General features: G+C 47.1%; 1 protein-coding gene across 9 annotated transcripts in view; it reads right to left on the bottom strand.

The window, feature by feature from the left end:
* PPIP5K1 (diphosphoinositol pentakisphosphate kinase 1) overlaps positions 1-24,288 on the bottom strand; it is a 44,379-nt gene that overhangs the window by 7,658 nt on the left and 12,433 nt on the right. For 2 of the 9 annotated variants that reach the window (XM_042039132.1, XM_042039131.1), the window contains 17 exons: positions 24,176-24,285; positions 23,149-23,234; positions 22,628-22,756; positions 20,596-20,717; positions 19,661-19,843; positions 18,644-18,785; positions 17,775-17,998; positions 16,745-16,872; positions 16,146-16,260; positions 14,688-14,795; positions 13,352-13,468; positions 12,909-13,073; positions 11,702-11,792; positions 6,561-6,683; positions 2,742-2,804; positions 2,118-2,159; positions 102-281 (listed from right to left, as the gene is read on the bottom strand). In XM_042039132.1, the coding sequence (XP_041895066.1) occupies positions 102-281; positions 2,118-2,159; positions 2,742-2,804; positions 6,561-6,683; positions 11,702-11,792; positions 12,909-13,073; positions 13,352-13,468; positions 14,688-14,795; positions 16,146-16,260; positions 16,745-16,872; positions 17,775-17,998; positions 18,644-18,785; positions 19,661-19,843; positions 20,596-20,717; positions 22,628-22,756; positions 23,149-23,234; positions 24,176-24,285 (2,128 nt within the window). The remainder of the gene's footprint in view (positions 1-101; positions 282-2,117; positions 2,160-2,741; positions 2,805-6,560; positions 6,684-11,701; positions 11,793-12,908; positions 13,074-13,351; positions 13,469-14,687; positions 14,796-16,145; positions 16,261-16,744; positions 16,873-17,774; positions 17,999-18,643; positions 18,786-19,660; positions 19,844-20,595; positions 20,718-22,627; positions 22,757-23,148; positions 23,235-24,175; positions 24,286-24,288) is intronic. The other 7 variants (XM_042039130.1, XM_042039133.1, XM_042039139.1 and 4 more) reach the window with 7 other exon arrangements.

Here is a 24,288-nt window from a genome sequence, read left to right as displayed (position 1 = left end):
TCCTTTTTTTAGAAGCAAAGCATACTTTGCACTCTCAAGCAGACAGTGGTCCCTGCTCAGCTACAAGAGCACGGGACAGAGGCAGCTGCAGCGTGCAGTACCGTAAAGACACTCCAAGTCATCCTGCCCTGAGATCAGCCAGCTCCTGAAGAGGCGCAGGTGGTAGGAGCAGTGATGCAGGTGATGGGCTAGGGTGGCATCCAAGGAGATGGTCCGGCTCGTGGCACAGTCAGAGGAAAAACGGCGTAGCAACTGGGCAACGTGCTGGTGCTCCAACACATCTGGAGGAAAGCGGCCATAGAGAGTGAGAGGAGAGGGGCAGGTACAGCTGGGGACAGAGAAACTGTGGAGATGTGGGGATGGAGCTGCCAGCACCAGGGCCGCTGGGTGAGAAGGACCCACACCACACACTAAGCCAAATCCCTCCCACAGCGAGCAGGTCAGGAATGCCCTTAAGGGTTACGTCCCCGCAGTGACACCAGGGCAGACCAGACTCCCACCCAGCCCAGGCACTGCCCAGCTCCAGCATAGGGCAGTACCTGAGCAGCGAGGGTTCATCTTTGCAAGTGAAAGTCTGAAAAGTGAATAAATTTTAGGACACATTCCAAGTCCAATGCAGTTCAGGTTTGGCTAGATAAGAAAGATCAGGCTCAGGGCCAGACTCGCCCTCCCACAGCAGAGACGAGAAATCCAGACTGCCAACAGTGTATTCTAGTCCTGCATCCAAGCACAGCCAGGCACATCAGCACGTAAAGAGAGCAAATGGCCCAGCATCAAACAAGCAGAGGCTGTGCAAGGGACCTGAGGGACAGCAGGGTCTGACTGAGAGCCGAGTGATGAGAGTGCAGAAGAACAGAGCGAGCACAGAAGCACTGACCTTCCCTCTCTTTGACAACAGCCCCGTGCAATCTTCTGTGATATCCTTGCATGGCAGACAAGACACCAGCATACAGGCATATATTCTCCCTATACACAGCCTCAGGACTCATGTCACCCAAGACCTGCGTGACCAGGGCATCTGGCCTGATGCTGTGCTTGACCACTACCCTGGTTCACCTATTCCATTTCACCACACAGAGGCAGCTCTCCAGAAACAAAATGCACTCAGAGCTGGGAACAGTTTTTGCATTCAATTTTTTGTAAGTGGTTCATGGGGTAAACATCCCTCCTGCTCAAAGCAGTGCCAATCCTAGACCAAATATCCCTGACTTTTGAACTCTCACCTGCTGGACCCCTGTCTTTGTTTTCTTGATTAAGAAGCACTTTGCCATTAGAAATATTGATCGGACTTTTGGGAGAAACATGATGCCCAGTTTCACCCTGTCATATCTGGAGCAGGGGCAACTGCTTTACAGCATGTCTTAGGAAAGGCTGGAACTTGGTACAACCTTTGCAGGCAAGATAGAACAACACACCCTGCTGACATAGACCATGTGAGCTCAGATGGTGTCCAGACATACAGACAAACCAAGCAGCTGGCCACTCTGAGAAAAGCAAAACCAAGCAAACACAGAGAATAGGTTCCCTCTAGTTATTTGAAACAGTAAAGCCACAGTGAGCTGCCCTTTTCCATTTCATCTGTCCTAAAACTTTGATTTTCAGAACAGTCTTCTGAATTCCATTCATCTTCCAGATTACACCAAGCAGGACGTCTTCATATTCGCAAGTTGCCTTGATCACGTAAGGCAGAAATATTTGGTAGTGTTCAGTGATCTCCTTTGGTTCCAACTTGTCTCAGCAGCAGGAGCCATGCAAGAGGAGGGGTACTGTGAAACCTTTTTAAAAGTATCTGTGCAAGAGTTGGAGAGTAAACACTGGTTCAAGGCACCTGCTACAACAGAGCTAGTGGCCTATAACCTCACAGACTCACACTTTGGTTGTCAGGTTAGTAGCAACATGGAGCAGAGATAGTGAATTAGCAGAAGCTCTGTCAGTTATCTGTCACCAAGCCTTTCCAGAGCTACAGGCAGGATGAGGTGAAGCAGGGGATGCCACCCCAGGTAGCACAATGCCCATCCCCTCCCCCCCAAGCCAGCACCGTCCACCAACAGCAGACGAGCGAGAGCTCTGGAGAGACACAACTCACAGGGTAACATCTGCAGAAAAGGTGAGCCTACCTGTGCCAACGTCACCACGCTTGGAGGAACCAGAGGACCAGCCTAACAGACAGGTTTGACAACAGGAGGCCATAAGGCTACCAGTACTCCTGACATGAAACACCATGTGCACTTCCTTCTTTCCTACCGTACACTAGGCCCTCCTAGGTGACACACAGCTGTCCTAGGGCTATTCTTGTTTTCATTCTGCAAATCTGCAGTGTAGAAACTGAGGACCTAAGCTGCTGATGCTTTATGATATGGAATGGGTATCAGCCCCCAATCCAGTGGTATTCTCCCCCTGATCCCCACCCTCCCAAAAGGGAGCATGACAGAAGGCCTTAATGCCACAGTGGAGTTAAAGGCTGCTTTAGCAGCGCACTCACAGAGCCATGGCTTTTACCTTTTCACCTGGGACAAAAACACCTCAGGGGAAAGCAGAGGCACCACTGAGCAGTAACAGGGTATGTGTGAGCACATTAGTCAAAAGGAGACAATGGAGGAAGGTGAAGCATGTTTGGACACCAGATACACAAACACAAAAAAACCACAAGAAGGCTGAGAGGAGAACATGTGCAAAGGAAACTGAACGTGAGCATAGGGTTAGAAGTGTGAAGGAACATCAAATCAAGAAAGCAAACATACCATTAGTCGGATGCTTTGCAAACGACACAGAAAATCGTTTTACGGCTGGCATAGACAAGAGCTCTGAGGAAATAAAAACAGATCATCTCAGTTAACAGCCTGCTTCAAAGGATCCCCCGACCTTCATACACTTGGTTACCCTTTCAGGTTCACCTTCCTGACCCCCACAACGGCTGCTCCCACGGGCACTGCTGTAGCACCCGACACTCTGCCTGTGGGTCTGACTGAACCATTCTGCATCTCCCCAGCCCTTGCACCGCCCTGCCAGGGTCTCCCCGACACTACACACTCAGCCACACTCTCCATCACTCCCAGTCAGCAGCTCACACCTTCCCACCACACCAGGCTCAGTCCAGTGCAGAATGCAGCCAGGCCATGCTCGCAGCCACCAGAGCACACGGCCCAGCAAGTAGCAGCACCACAGGAAGATTGTTCTCAGGATACACCTCTGCCCAAGGAAAACAAACACTGTTCTGCAGAGGGACTACAGAGTTCCAGCACAGGTACAGCTCAAAACAACCTCTTAATGCAAGCTCTACAGAGCTATTTATGAATTTTAAGGTAAATCACCTGAGTAGGGAAGAAGCAAAAGACCCATGAAGACATGCCTCTACAGTTCTTTGCTCAAAACATTTCAGTACAGGGCAAGGATACGCCTGTCAGAGTGGTCCTCAGGCTTCTCCTGGCCATGCCCCAGGCCAGGCCAAGCTCTCCCATACAAATCACACATCCGAAAGACAGTGCAAGGACAGACACTGTGCATCTCATGGGGTGCAAACAGATAGGCTTTAAAGGACATAGATTAAGCTCCATATGCACACACACACACACCAAAAAAAAAAAAAAAAAGCTGGAAACTTTTTTTCCCACACACTGGAAATTCCTCAGCTATCATGAAAAACAATGGCCTGGATCAGACCATCTATATGTGGGATCTTATGTGAGATTCCAGCCAATCATACCTTTTGCTGCTATTTGGGATCTTTCAGGAAATAGTAGAAAACTCTTTTATTTCTCTTTCATGTTTCATGCATCCATTCTCCCTAGCCCACAGAGTCTGTACACCTATTCCTCTCATCAGTGCACCAATGCACGCTCCACACCCCCAATGTGCTCCTATAGCTACATGCAGTGGCTTGGCCAAATAATGTATCTAAACCATCTCTCATTGAAATTTCCTCCACTAGTGTACCAGCCCTAAAAATTGTTTTTCTTTCTTTAAACTCAACAAGCAGCACGACAATCTTCCCTACATCCCTTAGAAGTGTCTAGGCCCTGGAGCTGCAGTCAGTTGGTGACCATCTCCATCCCACCCACACCTCCCCCTGCCCTGAGGGCACATCAACTGAAATGGCACTGACCCAGTTTACTGGATCCCTGGTTTCAGGTAAGCCAACTTGAAATCACAACCATCCATGGACTTTCCCTCAGCTTGAGGTTGAGAAAACTTTCTGCTGAAGTGTTCCTTAGCCCTCCTCCAGCTCCAAGCAAAAAGACTTCAGAAATAAGGGCCCTTGAAACTTCCCTGGAACAAGGCAAGTTAACATTGCTGAAGTGCTATATGCCACACACTGCACCTTGAAGCATCACAGCCATGAAAAACTATTGAAGAGTACATGCAAAAATATGCTGCTTTTCAACAGCAGTTATTAGTTTAAGGAGTGTGAAAAAGGTTGTTCTCCAAGAGTCTGCTGTAGCTGCAGTGCCACTGACTGCAACCACTGTAGTGATGTTTGGTTTAAATTCCATTGCTCAGCATTTCAATAGTACTCATTTAAGCAGAAACATGGGCTCATTTCACATTCCAAACTACCTTCCCCAGAAGCTAAATGTCCTTCTGCCTGCTTGTTTTCCCAAGCCCCTGACTCCTTCCCCCCAGCTGCCCTTATTGCAGCACGGTGCTGACAGCACAGGGTGCCAGGGCATGCCAAGGAACATGAAAACAGAGGTATAACATCAAGATTTATAATTCTGAGCTGTGTTGGACACATGCTAGTCAACCAAGTCTGCATTTTAGGTACTCGAGGGTACAACTGCATCTCAGCACACAGAGACCTTGTCAGTGAATTTAGGCTTATGCAGCAGGAGTCCATGAGCTCAAATGCCTGTAGCCAGCTGCAGGCATGTCCTGCTACACAGCCTACAGAGACAGGCAGCCCAGCACCAGGACCGAGCAGATCTTTTCCATGCCCAGCTGGGCACAGAGCAGTCTCTGATGCTTTTCCCTGAGAATCAGTGCTGTCTTGTGCTCCCACTCCTTGCAGAGTCAGGAAAGAACAGCAGTCAGGGTCCTTGCTGGCCTTTTCAGCGGCTCCACTGTGACTCACACCCTGGTCTTGCGCCAAACATCGTGAGCTTATTCTGCAACCTGTGAGTAGCCAGTACTTGCTGCCTGGGGCAGCTCAGACTGGTACAGCGGGGTTGAGAACACTCCCACCTCACCCTCCCTGTCACTGTCATTCACAGCCCACTGTGTGCTAGCGAGTGCCCTGAGGTGAGAACCAGCTCAGTTTTCTCTTACACAAGGAAAGCAGCACAGGCAGCCAGTGTACATAATGGCACTTACAGGGTTCCAACAGGGCTGAGAACTGGTACAACGTCTTTCCATCCTGATTTGCTAGGCCATTTTCCTTACTTCAAAATTGGACAAAAATCCAAATGTACCAACCTCCTGTCTTCCCCAGATTATTGCCTTAATCCTCTTCCCACCTAGAAATCCAGCAGTGTTAGTGTTCCTTGTGATCCCAATAAGAAAGGCACTCAGATTCTGTATTGATTAAAATACCAAAAAGATAAGACATCCAAGACAGACAATCTGACATCTATCCACTCAAATGCTGGGAAACCTTAGGTGGATTTCCAACCTCGTCAGAGTATGCTGTGCAGACCCTGTCTATGGAGCTCCTCAAATCAGTGCCCCAACAAATGGTATGTGAATCAGTACCTAAGCAGTCTGAGTGAGTGTCTTTCCTATTGGGACTACAATGGACACTTGCATTTATGCATTACACCCTCCAGCTGTTCCAGGACGGCTCAGTCTGTCCCTGTGCCCAAACTTCTTTGCAAATAACAACCCTCTGCTGCTCCCTGCACATGGCACCAAGTGCTGCTGGCAGGTCAGGGTGCAGCTGCAGCACCTGCACCCATGGGCATAGAGCAACGTTTGTAACCATGGCCCCAATGCCTTCACCAGATTGTCTTGCTGACCCTCCTGGCAGTTTTTGCACAGAAACCAGACTTTTCAGTCCTTCTGCAGTACTTCATCCAAGCAACTCACTTATCTCAAGCCTTTCAGGCATATTGCCCTTGCTTCCTGAGAGCTACCTCAGACTCTGCTGCGTGCTCAGCCTTGCTCTAGTGCCCATTTTATCCACACCCAAGCATATCATTCTGCCTTTGGGATGGCTCCACCTTCCATAGGGTACTGTCCCAAAAAGAGCTTCATTTAGCATCAGCAAGATCACCAAGGTAAGCAAGATGACGTGATCTGCTGTGTTTCCATACCAGGACAAACCTATTTAATATCTGGACCAAAAAAATCCTCCTTCACAACAGCAAGTAGTATTAAAACATCAGACTAAAATCAGACCACAGCAATACCACACATCAGCCTAAAACTCCTCTCACAATGCCAGCTCCAACACACTGTCCTAGCAAGGATCACGATTTCTTGGGATATGGCAAAATTTATCATTGTAGACGCGGTGAATACACACATTCAACTGTCACCGTTTTCAGCAGTGCCAGTCTGTGCTGCAGGCGCATCTTGAGACACCAATGTCCACAAAGTACCACCCTGCTGCCAGGGAACACACATACCGTCTTTGTATGTCAGGCTGCTGGCAAACTTTTTGCCATGGCTGCGTGCGTAGTCCTGGAGGTTGGGGGCACTGGAGGAGCCTCCCAGCACAGTGGTGCTAAACAGCCCGGTGCACTGTGACCCTGGAAAGGCAGGGAAGGTGTTAGTAACACATACCCACTGCATGCAACTACAGAAAAGCAGGGTTAGTGAAAGGATGAAGAATGAACTGGCCACTTCACAAGCAATCTCAGGAAAAAACAGGATGCCTGGAAGCACAGGGAGGCCATGTTCTCCATTCTAAATTCCAGTGCCAAATGCAGAGCAGATAGCCCAAACCTGAGCACCAGGAAAGTTCCTAAAACTCCATCCATGGGTTTACTTCCGTTGACTTCCTTGCCCTGACCTGGGAGAAACACCTTCACCCCCTTCAGGCAGCAAAGCTACACACTCATGTCAGAACAGTCAGGATGCCAAACCACCCATGTTCATGTCACAGAGCTTCATTGCTCTGCTCTTCTGCCCTTTCTCTTTGGAAAGCTCCTTTTTGTGTAGGACACTGAGGAGAGTAAAGAACTGTCTGATCTATGGATCAGACAGTGTGGATTCATCTCCTGTCAAACAAGCAGGAAAAGTACTGTGACCAGAGGGCTTGCGTTCACAAGCTTGTACTTCACAGACATGCTTTACTCAGTCATGTCTCACTGCTCCAGCATAGGAGCAACTGGTCCATGAATGAGCCTTGCAAAGCACCAGATGTGCACACAGCATGGAACTTTGCCTACCCACTGTCCAGGAACATGGCATGCAAAGTGGAAGGCAACCTCATTCCTGGGGCTTTGGCTTTGCTTCTCCAAGGCACAATGCTCTGAAGACTGACTTGACTTTGTGCGATATTTAGGGAACACCAGGCATTTGAAAGAGGATTCTTTCCACTGACTGAGGAAAGCAATTGTGAGTCAAGACAAAACCTTATTATGGGCCAGACACAGCCACTGATTGGCTGTAAATTCTCTGCTAAACTGTCTTGCTGCTGCATTCTGTGCCGAGAATACAGACTGCTCGACCCAACATTACTCCCACATACAAAAGGCTTCCAGAAACAAGCAGGTTGATCTGGCTCCACCTTGTCTGCCAAAAAGCCTGCAACACTGTATAATAGTATTTATCTGGAACAGTGCAACTGTTACTGCTCTGAAAGAGAGACTGCCTACATTGGAAGCAGCTCTTGATTCTACAATACTGCATCATAGCATGATTTAGGTTGGAAGGAGCCTGAAGCTTCTTTCCCAACACCCCAGCAGGACCAACTCGAATCAGCTTGCTAGGGTTTGTCAAGTTGTCCATACCTCCAAGAAAGGAAATTTCACAACCTCTCTGGGCCCCTGCTCTAACATCTGGCACATTCACGGTGGGTGAAAAATTTGTTCCTCCCAGCTAACTGGAATTTCTTATGCTGCAACTTGTGTTTGTTGGTTCTCAACCAACCAGCACAGGGCTTTGAGGACAATCTGTCTCCGTCCCCTCTGCAACCTCCCATTTAGATGGGGAAAGAGCATTAAGGTCTCCAGTCCCCACAAGTTCTAATCTGAACAAGCATGGCTCTCAGTTTCTCCTCCAAAGTCATGTGCTCCAGGCTTCCAATCTATTTCCACTGCCCCCCAGTAGGCTCACAATCCTGATACACACACCCTCCATGCCCCAGCGAGCCCAGGGCAGGACAGCAGAGCTCAGGCACTCACAAGAGGTGAAGAGACGGAAAGAGCCAAACCCCTCAGCGGGACAGCTGTACTGCAGCTGATGCAGCCTAGCACACCGTCAGCCTTCCCTGGTGTGAGGACACATTGCTGCCTCACATCCACTCGTTGCTCTTTGGGACACCAGCTCTGTGTCTGCAAAGATCCTTAAGCCAGAGCTTCTTTGGAGAAAACACAGAGATCCTGAGCACTGAACTGTTCATGTGTAAGCTCAGGCTGAGCTGAGGACATCTGCTCCTGGGGTGACCAAAAGGGTTCTTGCAGCACCGAACTGCAGCTGCTCCTGCACTGCAACACTGCTGGTGGCTTTCCACAGCACAGACTAGCACATACGTGCCCTTGGACATAAAAGAAGTCTTGCCTGCAGGGTCACTGATACACAAGCCTTAGAAAATTTCCTCCTAATGCCTTAAATTGATGCTAAGTACGGACTCAGCATGAATTGGAATCTGTCAGAATACAAATGAAATTTTGTCATGCATCAGACAGGATGATGCTCCTACTTGCACTTCCATGGTTTAAAAACAAACAACAAAAACCACCCAACAGATTCATTTACTGGCAGATAAAAATGGAACATCAGCGTTTTAGGACTGTATATTTTGAGCAACCTTGTGCCGTTAATCACTAAGCTAAGGATACCCCAGTGTTTCTGCTGTCCTGCTGCAGACAGAGGCATTTTGCTAGTGCCCTTAAGCCAGAAGAGAATTTACAAAGACGACTCCATGGACAACAGCAATCATTTACAGTGAACTCCAGGAGACGGCTGTACCCAAAGTAACCACACACACACACACACACACACATATCCTAAAGAACACAATGGCCATTTGGATTTAAATGTAGAAACACGTGCTAGAAATTCACTGTATGTGCTGGATATTTTCTGTGCATTTAATTTTCATATGTTCATTCAATGTGTCAGATGTTTAAAAATAGTCATTCTTGGTTTCTGTCTGGGAATCTCAGCACAAGGCTTCATGCCACAGGCAGTGCACCACCTCTACTGCTCGAACAGCCAGCAGTGATTTTACTCCGTTTTGAAGGGTTCTTGTAAGCAAAGAAAGGTACTGAAACTTCTCTCGGCTTTTCAAGCTAGAAGCACACACACTATGGCAAACAATTCACAGCAATGCACTTGATGCTGCCCAGAAAAATGTGTCACACTCCAAAGCACAGACAAAGCAAGCTGCAGCCACCTATTTTCAAAATTACAGTGGAGGCACTGTTCTGGAATGTATGGCAGCAGGGCAGGGCTACTGCAGGAGCTCTCTCCTGCTCCCTGCTCCTGCATGCCTACACATATGAGGTTACACCTGGACAGACCTTCCATTTTCCAAAGATAATGACAACCAGGCACTGACTGACAAGGTCAGGCAACAGGGGGTATGCTCAGCTTCAGAAAACTCAGAAACAGCAGGTAGTGCCTGAATGAACCCCATCATAACACAGCTGCTGAGACAAGCATTAAAGCCAAAGTTCAAGCTTCCATGAGTTCTGTATTATCTCTTAGAGAGAGAACACGTTTCAACTCCTAAACAGGCAAGATTTTAGATTTCTATAAAACAATCAGGAAAGGAATCAGGAAGATTCCTTGAAGAGCTTGACTTGTACAGGTAAAGAGGCATTGTTCTTCATAGCAGGCCACAGGTGAAAAAAACCTCACAGAAACACAGATATTCTAATCACCAACTGTTGTGCAAGCTGGTGTGGTACAAGAGGTCTCTCCTGCTCAATCCTTCCACGCCTGCAAGACTCTACAGAGGAGAACGATGGCTCGGCTGGTGGTCTATGTCACAGATCAGATCTATCAGTTCCTACTCAAGGTTTTGTCTCTTCAGAGCTTCACAGCCGGGACAGTAACCAGCACAGGCTTCCCAGCAAGGCACATGAAGCAAGAGTCTGAAATTAAACCTGTCAGGATCATATTTCAGATTTTGTTGTTGAGGAAAAGTAGTACTGAACAAAGGTGCAGAAAAGCAGTGGTCTTCTCTATTGCCAAAACAGACATTCCTCAAAAACTTGGAAAAGGCTGTAGTCCAAGGGCTGTAATATCTGCTTTCCAGGGCACAGGCCTTCTGGTAGTTGCACATCCAAACAGTAAAACCAGTCTGCAGTACCATTTGATGTATTCAGTAATTCTCCAAGCAGAAGCACCTCCTTGACTATGTGCCATTTCAGAAATTCCCATATTCATCCATATGGACTCACAAAATACCCACAAGTTTCTTCAAGCCTAAGGACAGCAGTTTGTCACAGCTCACTGAATCTTGCAGTGGCACTGGGAAAGGCAGAGATAAGTAAAATAACACATTCAAAAATTACCACGGCCAAGGCTACTGTCCCTTTATGAAAATAATATACATCAGACATTCCTATTTAGATTTTTCCAGCTGGCTGGAAGCATAGCTGGCAGACTCCAAGGATACTTTCAAACCACTCAGAAGAAAATTCCCTTCCCTTTGTAAGAATTAGGTTCCAAAGAAGCCGCTCATTCAAAAGTGGCAAACAAATGATCAGGCCTTTCAGAAGTCTCTTGGCTGCAGGTTGTCCATATAGAGCAGAGTGATGAGTCAGAACTGCTGCAAGTCTGCAGCCATGCCACAATGCTAAGATGGTTTTAAAGAAAAAGAAAGCGGGCATGACTTGGGCATTATCACCTCCTCTCTGCAAGACACAGGTTGCACAGCCATCTCTTAACCTTGTGACAGCAAAGACAGCTTTTCCAGTTTCAAAATAGATCTTGCTTTAGCAAAAATATTTCAGGAAGAATTTCAACTGTTCAGACATAGTTTAGGTTAGGATAATGTGGAATGGAACAATCAAGGACAGAGAATATCAAGTGCCCTGAATATTGTCTTCCACTGGCTACCATAAGAAGAATGGCTGACCAGAGACTTCAGCTCAATTAGAGAGCTATCAAACACTCCGTATGTAACACATTCGTTCCATACAACAGATCTTTATGAAGCAAAGGTAGAAACAGAGTAGTCTCACATGAAGAACACCTTTGCATATAAATTGTTGTTTTGCAGAACAGAAAGCACACTAGTTCTCACCTAAAATCTTCTCTTTCTACTAAGTTCAGAAATGGTGTAACAAGTGAGAGCAACAGAGAAGCAGAAGGCCAGCCTGCAGGTAGGCAGTTTGCCCTGTTGCTCCTGTACTGGAAAGAATGAAAAGTGCATCTTCTGTTGCTAGCAGCTGAAGGAGAAGTTCGTTCACAAGAGGTACCGACTGAGACAGTGTCTACAGTGGTCTCAACAGTAACACTGAGAGAAGACACAAAACACATAGAGACATACAAGGAACCCAAGCCGGATCTGCATGTGGAGACACAGACAGATGCCCATGGAAATAGAGAGGTACAAGTGAGTAGGCTGATTACAGGTCAGGTACAGTACCTAATCCACTTTGCTTCATCTCAGAAGACTGCCTGGAATAAGTGCTGAAGAGGCGATAACCTCCTGATTTAGAAGAAGATTCAGACAGCACCTGCAAAGACAGACAGTGTAATTAATCAGCAGCATGCTTCAAGACACCCACTGCTCTCAAAAGCCTTTATACATCAATTGAAGGTAAAGAAAGGTACATCTCTTCCTTAAAATCACCGTTTCCAAGATGCACAAAGGTAGTCATATGCTAAGACTGTGACAGTGAATGTTCAATTTTAATTTCAATATTTTCATGGATTGTGGAACAGTGGAAATTTGAAAAGTGTGACGGGACTCATGTAATGAGCATCTTGTCTCCCAAGACTCTTGCTGAGATCACTGGGACACAGACTTCCTTCTTTAGAAGCAGGAAATCATATCCCCTTTAACTCAGTATGTGCCTATCACAAGGAGCCTCCGAGTGCTGCATGCAAAGGTGACCTTGTGAGTAACACACAGCAATGGAAGACAGCTAACAAATACCTCAAACCTTAACTCTGCTGTTTTCTGGTTCAAAAAACTGATGGCAAAAATGCCTGTGAAATCCCTCTGAAAGGAGGGACAATTCCAGAGTACTTTAAAGGTAACAGTCACCTGCTGACTGTGACACTGGCCTTGTGACACAGAACAGCCTGGAAGGAAAGAGGTTAGAACAGTAAAATCAATTTTGTTACTTCACCAGATCAGTGAATGGGACAGTTCTAAACCCTGACAGTTTAAACATCCTGGATGAATCCATCAGTTAGCAGGGACCCCCAATCAGCATGAGATCTTAGATGGGATGGAGGAATGAGAAACATGGAGCTGCCTTTATGAAAGGGAAAGGCTGGAGCCTAACAGAAGGCAAAGATGACACCATAGCTAGGTGGTGAGGTTGCATGTAATCTCATAGCTGGCAACACCAGTACCTCTACAGAGCACGTAATCCAAATAATGCTTGTGTTCCTCAAGCATTTCATTACTTGCTCTTCCTCATCAGTTCCTCTGGCCTGTGTTCCTGTCCTTCCTCAACGAGGAAGAGTTTCGGAGGTCTGCCTTCCACAACATCCTCTTTACCTTCTGCAGATCCTTCCCCAGAATCAACTCAGACTCTGGCACGTTAAAAGAAATGCCAGGAAACCAAAACCAAGCAAAAGACCTTTGCAAGAACAAGGAAGGGCACCAATAGCATGGTTACCTCCATGGATCCCGTCTTCCGGTTCCTGATCAGTGGTGACCTTCGCTGAATGCTGACCGGCTCAGAGGGCTGTGGGGACTTCTGCCGAGCACGGTCTGGCTCATCGCTGCCCTTCTCATTCGAGAGGTCCTCTAGGCTGCCTTGGTCTGCCTTCTTGTCCTCGTTCTGCCGTAAGGAAACACTTCACTCATGTCTACAGGCACATGGCCTTTGCCCATGCTGCCCCACATCAGCTCCAGGCTCAGATCTCCTGCTCTGCCAAGCTCAGGAGGCACCCACAGTCCCAGCAGCCACCCTGATGAACCCAGATGGGACAAGGACACAACCTGCCAGCTCCCTGCAGGCACCACCAGCGAGGAAGCTTCTGCAGCAGGGCCAGACAGCGCAGGACAGTGCCCAAGTGTCCCCTGGGGCTGGCAGCTCCTGTCCCGGTGTCTGCTTACCTCTGCTGAGGCCGGCCGAAAGCCAAACCCCGTGGGTATGTTCCTGTCCTCCTCGCAGCCTTTGACACCAGGGCTGAAATGCAGCTCCACGTGGAAGCGCTCCTCTGAGGAGGGGTCCTGTGAACACATGTCACAGGCAATAGGTACAGAACCAAACACCAGCATAGGCCAAGGTCCCACCCCACCAGCATAGGCCAAGGCACGCATCCCAGGCACATTCTTCGGAGGGAAAGCAGGAGCAACAAGCATGAACAGAATGGCTCCAGGTTTGTCCCATCCAAAAGGACAGCCCTGATCAGCACACAGCTGAGGCATTCTGACTGTTGCTATTTTGGGACAACAGCCACAGAAGAGTATAACAGAATCAGGTTCTATGTGTATATATATACACACACACACCCCTAAACCCCAGCCCCTTCTCACCCACTCTTGCTGCAAACCCAGCATATGCCAGGACAGGGGAAGACTGGGTCCCTCCTGGACCTTCAGTCAGGCTATTCCAAGATTTAAGTAACTGTCTCTAGTATTAATTTTTCATTAAGCTTTTTTTAAGGAAGCCAGAGCTTTTACAGTATCTGGCACTAATTATATACATCCATATAAAACCATCTTGACTGACTGACACATCCACACCACTCATGAGAGTTCTAGTCAGATGTTTTTTGACAAACATCACTCCTGCCATTAGAAGCTCACACCAACTCTGTGAATACAAGGCTCTAACTCTATAAGGTGTGGGGTAAGGGGCTGCTCCCCTCACCACTACAACCTCCTGCAGCACAGACCCAAGTCACAAGGTCTGATGATCAGGACATGCAGTTTGGTGCCAAGCCGACTTACAGTCATCACCCTCAGCTCCCACATTCCAGCTGTTAACCCTAACCCTAACCCTTTACTTCCTGAAGATACCAGTATACACTTCTATAACTATATCAGCACACTTTCAGAATAAAAAATAGTTTATGGATGTGGAATTTCTGGATATTTTCTAGATATATTTCAAAAATACAGCCAAATATCACTCAGCTTTATTTATTTTTTTCCTACTGTTCACTTGCAATTAATACTTAAAAACAGCAAATAATTTTGCACTAGGAAATGCTTTAAAATAGTCAGTATTAATTACGTAAGTTTGGTATTACTGCTCAGGTAACAAGCATTAACTGGGTCACTGCCTCCCACATAAACCAAAAATTAGCATTTGTGTTAATGATCCGAATGTCTTTGTTCACAAGCAGTGAGAGCTCAGGTTACAGACTTCCAACTGAACTCATCCCTGAGGACTGTGCCTTGCAACAGGGCAGGAAGCATGGTATCCTACTGCTCTATCCCTCACCTTGTTGTTGTCCTCGTAGAGCATGATAACAATCTGGGTCATGTAGTTCAGCTCTGAGATAGCACTCAAATAGTCCATGGCTCTCTTCCACTGCTGGTCTTTGTTTTCCTGATATATACACATAAACAGTCGCATGGGATAAGCAACAGCAGACACTTTGCAGCATTCAGTGAAATGGGACTGAGAGAGTTCCTCTCTCCACAAGGCAACATTGTCAGGACAAAAACACCTTGCTTAACTTGCATGAAGAAATGACCTAGCAATGTGGTGGGGTGCCTGCAGTGAGGAGTAGCTGCACAGAGGGATGCTACAGCTGCCCACCCACCCATGTGAAGATCTGAGCTGCAAGCTGCTGTGCCATGCTGACTGGAGACAAGCAGAGCCCACAGCAGGTTCCCAAACACAGCCATTCTCAAACTACAGAATGGAGCACAAGGGATGAACCTGTGCTAAATAAGGGACCAAGTGAAATGCTTTTACCTGATGCTGAATGAAAAATCTGGAGACACACTGAACCCTTGGGCTCTGCACAGCAGGGCAGCCCACCCTTCACTGCCTCCCAGCACTGCCAGGAAATGGTCACACCTGAAGTGCCACTCATGATGCCATGGAGTGTATCACCACATTGAGGGACATGAACAGAGCCCTCCATTACAAAGAACCCAGATGGAGCCCAATATCCCTGTGCTGGTAACATGGCATCCTTGGGCACTTAAGTCAGGGAATAAGGGAGCATCTTATTCAGTGAGTGATTTAGAGGTAGTTTTCTGATCACTGTCTGTAGATAGGCTAAGCTGCCACAGACACCAGAAATCATGCCTGGTAAGCAAGCCCAAACTCTCAAGGCATTTTAGACCATGCTTAAAAATGGGAAGATAAATCAGAGAGCCTCTTGAGAAGAGTAAAGCAGAGCTTTTCTCAGGGTCTGCATGCCAATTCATTCAGGAAGCAGGTGAAGAGAGAGCAAGTGAAGGGTGAGTTGGATTAATTAATCCCCTAAAAATGTGTCATCTGCCTCTCTGGTAGAGAGCATGTCCTGTGCATTTGCAACCTCAAGTCACTTCCTCTGTAAGAGAACTGATTTTATCGACTTAGAATTAATGTAAGGACTATAAATACAGGACCAAGCTCTTTAAATAAATGGCTGGAGGAAGCAGGAAGTAAGAAATTCACTCATCCCCATTGCCTCATACTGCTATTCTCCTAGACAGGTATGTGGTCTGCTCACCTGAAACTAGCAGGGCAGATCTTGGAGAAAACATGTCTCTGTGCAAGCAAGGCAGGAAGCTGCAGCATGCAAACACAGCAGAGATGGAGCTGGCCAGAGACCACTGATGCACAGCTTTAGTGGGAGAGCTTGCTCAAGGGGCAGCCTATAAACATACACTGTCCACCTTGGAAAAGACTACTGGAAAAACGTAGGGAGGCTTACTCTGTGAGCATTGCTGGGACACTTACATCCAGTAACCCCCCATAGCGGAAGATACTGAGCAGGGAGTGCACATGGCTCTCACTGGTGAAGTACAGCCGCGTTCGAACATGGCGACCCGGTGACAGAACTCCTCTTGAGTACCTAAACCAAAATCAGCCCACGGTTACTTGTCTGCCAATGGATTGCCATCTATCACACATTAGTATCTCCGTACACTTACTGGAATGACATAACCCCACACTGGGAAATGCCAAAGGCAGCAGGACAGAACAAACAATGAGAGCACTCGGCACAGGAACAACAAATTTTGTGGAATCCTAATAGAGACACATAGTAGGTGGCTCATCACTCTACACGGGCCCTGTGCAGGGAAAGGGATGAGGCACCACCACTCACTACGACAGGTACAAGTCTTTGTGGCCCTGTGCTTCTGGTCAGCAATCTCAATGTGCCTTCTCCATTTGCTTTCTAGTTCTACGAGCACCAACACGCCTTCCTCCTGGAGGGTCCTTCAGTGTATGCTCAGTACCTCCTTTCACGACAGTACACTCTTCTGGCATGGGAACCACCCACTGCTCCATAGCTGCCCTCCCCACTGCCAGCAGCATGCAGCACAAAGCCTTACAACGGATGTAGTTTGTTGACAGACTCATCTTCATGAGTTCTCTGTAGGTCCAGCTGGATCTTTTTAATGAGAGGAAGACAAAAGCCAATAGCAATCTCCAGTTTCTCCTCCTTATTAATCCCATATTCCTGCAAGAACAAAACAACAGATACCCTGAGCCCTGGCTCTTTGCCACATCCTCACATGAAAGGCCACTTGACTTCAACAGCCCAGTCTGCAGCACCACTGGTTAAGCAAGGACAGGAAGGGAAATGTCACTCAACACTTTCCACTTTTTTTTCCCACGTATTGCAGAGGGTAACAGAGGACTGAGACTCTTCCAAGAACCTCAGTTATGTCTGGACGTGACTGTCAGTATCCTTCCAACAGCTGAGAGGTGCAAGTACCACGAATGAATCTCCGATCTCATGACATGCAAACTTATACCCTGACCTAGCACGACCATTAAAGCAACAACTGCTATTGGCAAAGACAAAAACTGAAGTGCTATGCTGAAAACAGCCAGACTGCATCTCACCAGCAACACTGAAAAAGTTTAGACCACTTCTGCTCTACAGGGGCAGCTGACCTTGCTGGTAGAAGCTCATCCCATATAAACGAAACTTTGCCAGAAGCAACTCAACACTGCAAACTGAACAAGTGCTAGTTTGACAACAATAACAAACTTGTCAGCACTTTAACACAGAAATCCCCCTTCACTTTCACAACACTCCATGTAGAGGAGGATAGAACGTTGCTGTAGCACACACATGCAGCTTGGAGCTGTGCTGTGATGCACTACAATGAACATGGAAAAGCTGCTGCATCAGCTGCTTATTACGCTGACCCTGCCAGAATCCTCAACAAGGAGCCCGGCCCTGCCACATTTTAAGTCATAAATGGTTTTGGCCTTATACAAACACTAAGACAGATCTGAAAAACACCTACTGTGATATGCTGCCTTGGGAGTTAATGTGCGAGAGAATCGAGACAAAACACAAAGGCAAAGGGTCAGAAATTGGTGCTGCAGGCACTGTCATACAGGCTATACCTGGGGTATGATCACATCTGCCAGGGCTTTGGAGAGCTTGAAGAGTTCAGTTGTGCCTTCCAGTTTCAGTGTACAGTTGTGCTGTACATCGTATTTGATGCAGTCATATATGTCAGGGATCTTGCTGATGTCGTAGCGCCCATTCTTCATGCGGAAATCTCGCTCCAGCTTACTCCAGCGTTGCAGCATCAGTTCCAGAGTCTCACTGTGGTACAGCTGCAGGTCTAAACAGCAGAGAACACCAAACCACATTCACATTCTAGAACCACAGAATCACAGAACCCTGGTTATTGCTGCAGAGATTTCAAGTGACAGCTACGACTGACTTCTCCCAGCACGAAAGGGCTCCAATTCTTGTGTCACCCACAGGAATCCTAGTCCGGAAAAGCCAGTGGAGCTGTTGCAGGAGTTTTAACCTGCAGCAACAGGCTACTTCTGAAATGCTTGAGAAAAGTGAAACCGTTTGCCTGCTTGCTTAGGTCTGCCATAAATCCCATGGCGGGTTCCCAAGATGCCTTTGTAAAACCTCTGCACTGTTATTAGGAAAGTCGAGATGAGCAAATTGTGACTGAAAAACTTGCTGCTTACAGTCTCCAGAAAAGGCCTCAAAAACTACAGGCATACCCCTCCAGGCTATACTGCTGCTGTTTACATTTACTCTAAACCAAGATGCACGTATAATTTCCTTTATATTACAGCTCTCTTTAACAGTAGTTGAAAGTAGAGCCTTCCACATCAATAGCACATACAAAATTACACTTTACAATTTCTTTGCTGCAGACAAACATAAGCCCTAGTGGTGTTTGGGAGCTCTGGAGATGTAACATTAAATTAATCTCTTCCAGACCGTTTTCAGCTCTGTTGCTCACCTGCAGATTTTGGATCTTCCAGACGTTTTCGTATCTGGGAGGTGAGATTCTCAATCAGGGTGAACACCTGGTTACAGACCTCAACTGGGTTCTGGATAAAGGTCATGGAGTTGAGCAGAGAAGCACTGCCTGTAGGTGCTAGCTGAAAGAAGATCCCAGCAGAGATTAGTTAGTCTTCACAAACTGGGAACGCAAAATGTCTGCCTTTTGCAGCTGTACTTCTTTCTGACTCAGGACAAAAGCTGTGCTCCCAGCTGAGCACAATAAGCTGGCCTATTCCTAGGAGTAGTCAGGCATGTCTTAAAAACTTCCTCAGGATCAAACTCAGAGGGAGCAAACAACTGCTCCTATCAGATCAGACCTCCCTCCACCTACAATATCCATTCCTGTCTCATTTTGCTTCTGTGTTTGAGTAGAAGGGCTTCATTTTAAGAAGTTCTTTGAGATGATAAATATGTTCCTTAAAGGATTTCAATCCAGTAATCACATTTCAGAGCCTGGGAAAAGCCCTATTTTGGGGACTTGCTGCAGAAGCAGCAGTAGTGCTTTCACTGGTTGCTGTTCTGGATGCAGCCCATGCTCTCTACTCTGCAGCTATCAGACCCCGACAGGACACACAAGGATTTGTAACCAAAAGGTCTGTTCACATGCACAGAGAGCACAGATTTAGAATCCAGTGAGGCAGACTCCCTGCCCACAGCAGCTGGGATTGATCTGAGCAGCATGCAGGAGCTCTTTTAGCGTATTCACAAGAACAAAATGCACTGGGAATTCTGAAGGGAGAGGAAGGCACCATGTCTTGAAGAGGACAGCAGAGCAACACTGAGGACTGCCACTCGAAGAAGGGCAAGGGCTATTAACCTGCACACTTCCATACATATCCTGTCATTTTGGACAGAACTGATCTCAAAGTAACCAAACAACTGTTCACATACCACACACTTCACATCAAACCACTGTAGCAATGCTATTCTCCATCCAGATACAGGGAGCAATGAAGCTCCACTGGTGTTTTACCTTTTCATAATCCTCTTCACAGAACTCAGCATCCTTCTGCATGATTTCATGCAGTCGCGCCTTCACTCTGTGCTGACAGCTGCTAAGGGAATCACTGTCACTGTCCAGCAGACCATTCATGTTGGCACTTTTCACCATCTGCACCAGGATGGGGGTCAGCTCTCCTTCCAGGGCCAGCAGACCCTAAAGCCACACCACAGAAGGCAAGATTTCAAGTCTGTGCAAGCCAAGCAACAAAAATTCTGGTAGTTTCATGGCCAGAACTCAGCCAATTTAAGTGAAATCTCAACTGTCCTTGAAGGGCAGTTTTACAGCAACATCCCCTCCAGTCAGAGATGACTCCAGCATGCTTCTAGAGCTATTCAAGCAAAGCACAGCTCTGCCTGCAGCAGCCCCAGATTTGTCCAGGCAACTGTTGAGCAGGCAACTCAGTTTGCTTGAAAATGTTGATACAGAGAAGACTCCAAAGACCAGCTAAGGCCACCACAGGATTCCCCTTGGCTTTAGCTGCAAATGAACCTGTCTTCTCCCCAGTCCCCACTCCACACTGCACCAAATGCACCACATTTCACTCCCCTGTTAAATCCAGCAGGCAAGGAATAACCCCTCTAGCTGGGCAGCCATCCCAGAAACATTCATTCTATAGGCAATTAATACTTAGCAGCACATTTGGTGTGCTCTAACATCAAGCACCTTCTCCAGTCAGAGTCCTGTCCTGGACAGGACACTAAAGGTGACAGATGTGTGCAGATACACCAGATGTTCAGTACTTCACCATACACCTGCTATTAGCACAGTGTACCCCAGTTCATCCAACAGAGAGGGGGAAGATCCTAGGAAAACTCCTTCCTCATCACCAGAGGTTTTCCTTTAGAACTGGCATATTTTAAGACTAATGCAGCAGAACAAACGGATGCCCAAAAGAGAAAAAGGACCTTTGCAAAAGCTGCTGCTGTCATCTGAACTCTCCCCTCATCTGAGGCGTAGATCTTGAGATCATGGCGATAAGTGCTGTGCAGCCTGAGCAAGCCACAGCCAGGGAAACCAGCATAATCACCTGGAACAGAGGACAACTCAACATTCACATTCTCACACCTGAAAAATTATCAGTTCAATATACGGGTTTAGACAAACAAACTTTATTGTAGTAATAAAGTTATGTAGAGAATTAATCACTTGCATAGGCAGCATTTATGCTGCTCCAAAATAGATAGTTCTAGCTATATGCAGGGACTAGAAACGCAACAAAGGCTTTGCCTAACTTGGGAAAGTTCGTTTTGAGGAAAAAAGTGAGCATTCACCAGTCAAGTCTGACACTGCCCAAATTCTGCAGCAAACTCCACTGAACAGCCTGTAGTAGTTCTGCTAGTCTGAATATCCTTGTGCAGAATGAAGACACACAAAAATATCACGTCATTCTGCTTGTTTTCTGCATGAGAGCAGCTCCTGCAGCCCTCAGAAGTGCAGGGAGGGCTGTTCAGGGCACAAATTGCCAGTTTCTCATGGCTGAGTCAATCACAGGAGTCAGATCAGTAATGGAGGAAAGTAACTCATGCAGCTCTCGAGTCTGACTGCCAAAGACAGTGCAGTGGTCACTATTTGCTGCTACATGGAATCCCAGGGCAATTCTGCACAGCACCCAGTCACACTGCATGACAAGACAGGAACAGTACTCCCAGCTCTGAGCTCACAACTCACAGAAACACCCTGACAGATAAGGACAGGCACCAGCCAGAAGTCAGATGTATGTCTTGGGAAAGCTGACAGGCACCAAATGCTGCCCTACCCAGGAACACAGCATTTCCCTCCAAAACAAGATCTCTCCCTCTCCATGAATGACCATATAGAGCAGAAGACTACAAAGCTGTTTTTCAGAATGACTCTCATCTAAGCACGGCAGTCAATTCCCTGTAGGAGGTTATCAGGTTGGTTAAGTATGACTTCTCTTTGTGAATCCATGCCGACTACTCACAGTCACCTGCCTATCCTTCATGCACCAGGAATGCTCTCCAGGATTAGCTGCTCCGTCACTGTCTCAGGGACTGTTCTGAGGCTGACCTGGCTGCAGTTCCCTGGGCCCTCCTTCTTGTCAGTTTTGAATCCAGGAGCGACACTTCCTCTCCTCCAGTCCTCAGGCACCTCCCCCAATCCCCAGAGCGTTTCAAAGAGAATCTCCAGTGGCCTTGCAGGGACACCTGCCTGCTCCCCTGGCACTGTGGATGCAGCCCATCAGGGCCCTTGGGTTCACGTATGTCCAGCTTGCTTAAGTGTCCCCTGACCCGATCCTCTTCCACCAAAGGTGAAGGAAATCTTCTCCAATCCAATTTAAATTTGCTTAGTTAATTTGAAATGTAATTAATTAAACTGAATTAATTAAACATACAAGTCAAAGACAAGCATATCCAATACTGGGCTCACTGGATCAATCCAGTGTATAACTCCTGACTCAAAGGCAATCTCAGCCTTTTTTTTTTTCCCCTTTCAGCTGATTTGTGTGCATATGAGATGCTTTTCAGCATCACAGAATTATGGTGGAGAAAAAAAGAGAAGTTACCTTCCTATTCTCCTGTCTTAGGACAGAATTACCTGTGTTCTAAGACAGATCTCCTCTGTTCTCTACATTTGACCTAAATTCCTTGTTAAACATCCATAAATTTTGTATTTGCTGCATCAGAATGTATCTTATTAGAACCACCTGTCTTTTTTGAATCCTGGCACACTATGTGTAGAAAGCTGTTGTGCTCCAAGACACACTGAAGTTTAACAACTGCAGCAGACCTCTCTGGTCAGCTTAGGGATTTTTGGGTGCAAAACTCACCTGAATTATTTATCCCTACCATGCCAACTCAAAAGAACAAAAACTAATCCCAGAGGACATATATAGTCACAGACGCCTGAGCAAGTCTCAGCTGGGCTGGGCAGCCTGGCAGCCATGGGGCAGGACTGGAGGTACCTGGACAAACTCACCTTGGCCTCCAGGATACATGCAGCGAAAAGCTCGCCCCAGCTCCTCAGCCTGGACTCTTCCTGCTGGGGTCAGCTCTCCACCCCACTTAAGCACCAGGAGAAGGGAGGGGGAGGACTCTCGACGAGCTTCTAGGAGACAAACAGGTATTCACTACATCAGCTCTCATATCTGAGCTTGCAGAGAGAGAGGAGGGGTGGAAGAAGAGATTGTCATCAGCACCTTGCAGAGTGTTCTCAATACAAGCCTGACCCAAAATCCTCAGAAAGCAAACCAGCAAGGAGGAAATTCAGAGCCACTAGTTTTTGAAGGTATAGGCTGACATTCACAAAATTGGAAGTGCAAGCCCTGTAGGGCCAACCAGGGTGTGCTGGCATCACTCCAACCCTTCTATGATGTGAGCAAAGATAAGATATGGGTCATCAATTCTGGTTGCACGTCCAGAGGCCTACACAGGTAGGGTAGCTGCACTCACACCTGAACTCTGGGCTTAAAGATCAGGGTAGAAATCAGGTTTCTTTACCTTCATCTTCACTTGCAGCTTTTGGATGTCCATGAGGCAGGTAGGTCAACTGAACCTTACGGTTAATGCCAGAAAAATGTCCATACCTGTAACAAGGGAGGGAAAAAAAAACCCTGAAACAAACCAACTCCACCCAGCCTTTGCCCAGAGGCCCCCAGGCAGCACACAGCAAAAGTAGAGCACAGCCAAAAGACTTTCTGCCACAACCCCCATAGCCACGAAACATTATTTTTGTCATCTCCCTGCGACCCAGCATACACCCCCACAAAAAACCAAACAGCGCCCTCAAACAAAATTCAAAGATCCATTCCCTTGCTCTTCCACCAAGAGCACTCTGTGCTGTCATTCCTCACTAGGGCTTTAAACTCTATCTACATCTTTAACAAGTGAATGAATGAGATCACAGAAAAAACACTCTGACAGATGCTTTGAGGATAAACATGTTTCCAATGAGCAGAAAGAGCAGAGGAGGGAATCACAGCAAAAAGTCCTCCTCTGTGCTCCAGAGACACGACCTGAACATGGCTGCTGGTTGTGTGTGCCACAGCGAGCTGCAGTCCTGAGAGGAACCCTGGTTTTGTTTCAAAGATGTCAATACCACCATATTTTTATTTTGACTATACAAAACCTGAGAGGACACAAACATCTCTTCATGTTTGCCGAGCTCCTTTTTGCTAAACTTTTGGCACCAGGACAACCTTATTTAAAACAAGTTTTGTTCCAAATACATCAAAATGCTTCATATCAACGTGGTCCCTCCAGGACCCCAGTTCCTCTCCTGCGGCAAAGAACGCTCAGCGTTGTCGCAAGTTGTTTAGCCAAACACCAGACACACTTGGGACAAGGATCAGCATGGTTTTGATGTCAAGGAGAAAAGGTTAGGAGCATGGTGCTTTTCATGTACAGTTACTAACAGAGGAGACCCCAATCTCCAGACACCAGCTGGCCAGGACACCAGCAGCACAGCTTGTTTCCGCAGCACATGCTCTGAGGCAAACCCACAGTGCCCCAAGATAGGAATGCTTACATCTCCAAGACACTCTTCAGCTGTTCCAGTTTGGATTTCCTCTCCTCGATTTCACAATCACTGTGGGTTCCCAGCTCCACCACAAGCTGCCGTGCAATGTCCAGCACTTCCTG

Source organism: Corvus kubaryi, unplaced genomic scaffold, assembly GCF_017639235.1.
Source record: "Corvus kubaryi isolate FWS band 111438036 unplaced genomic scaffold, C.kubaryi_AGA036_p1.0 37394, whole genome shotgun sequence".
Lineage (NCBI taxonomy): Eukaryota > Metazoa > Chordata > Aves > Passeriformes > Corvidae > Corvus > Corvus kubaryi.
The sequence above is the reverse complement of the archived record's forward strand: the minus strand, read 5'-3'. Positions and strand labels throughout refer to the sequence as shown.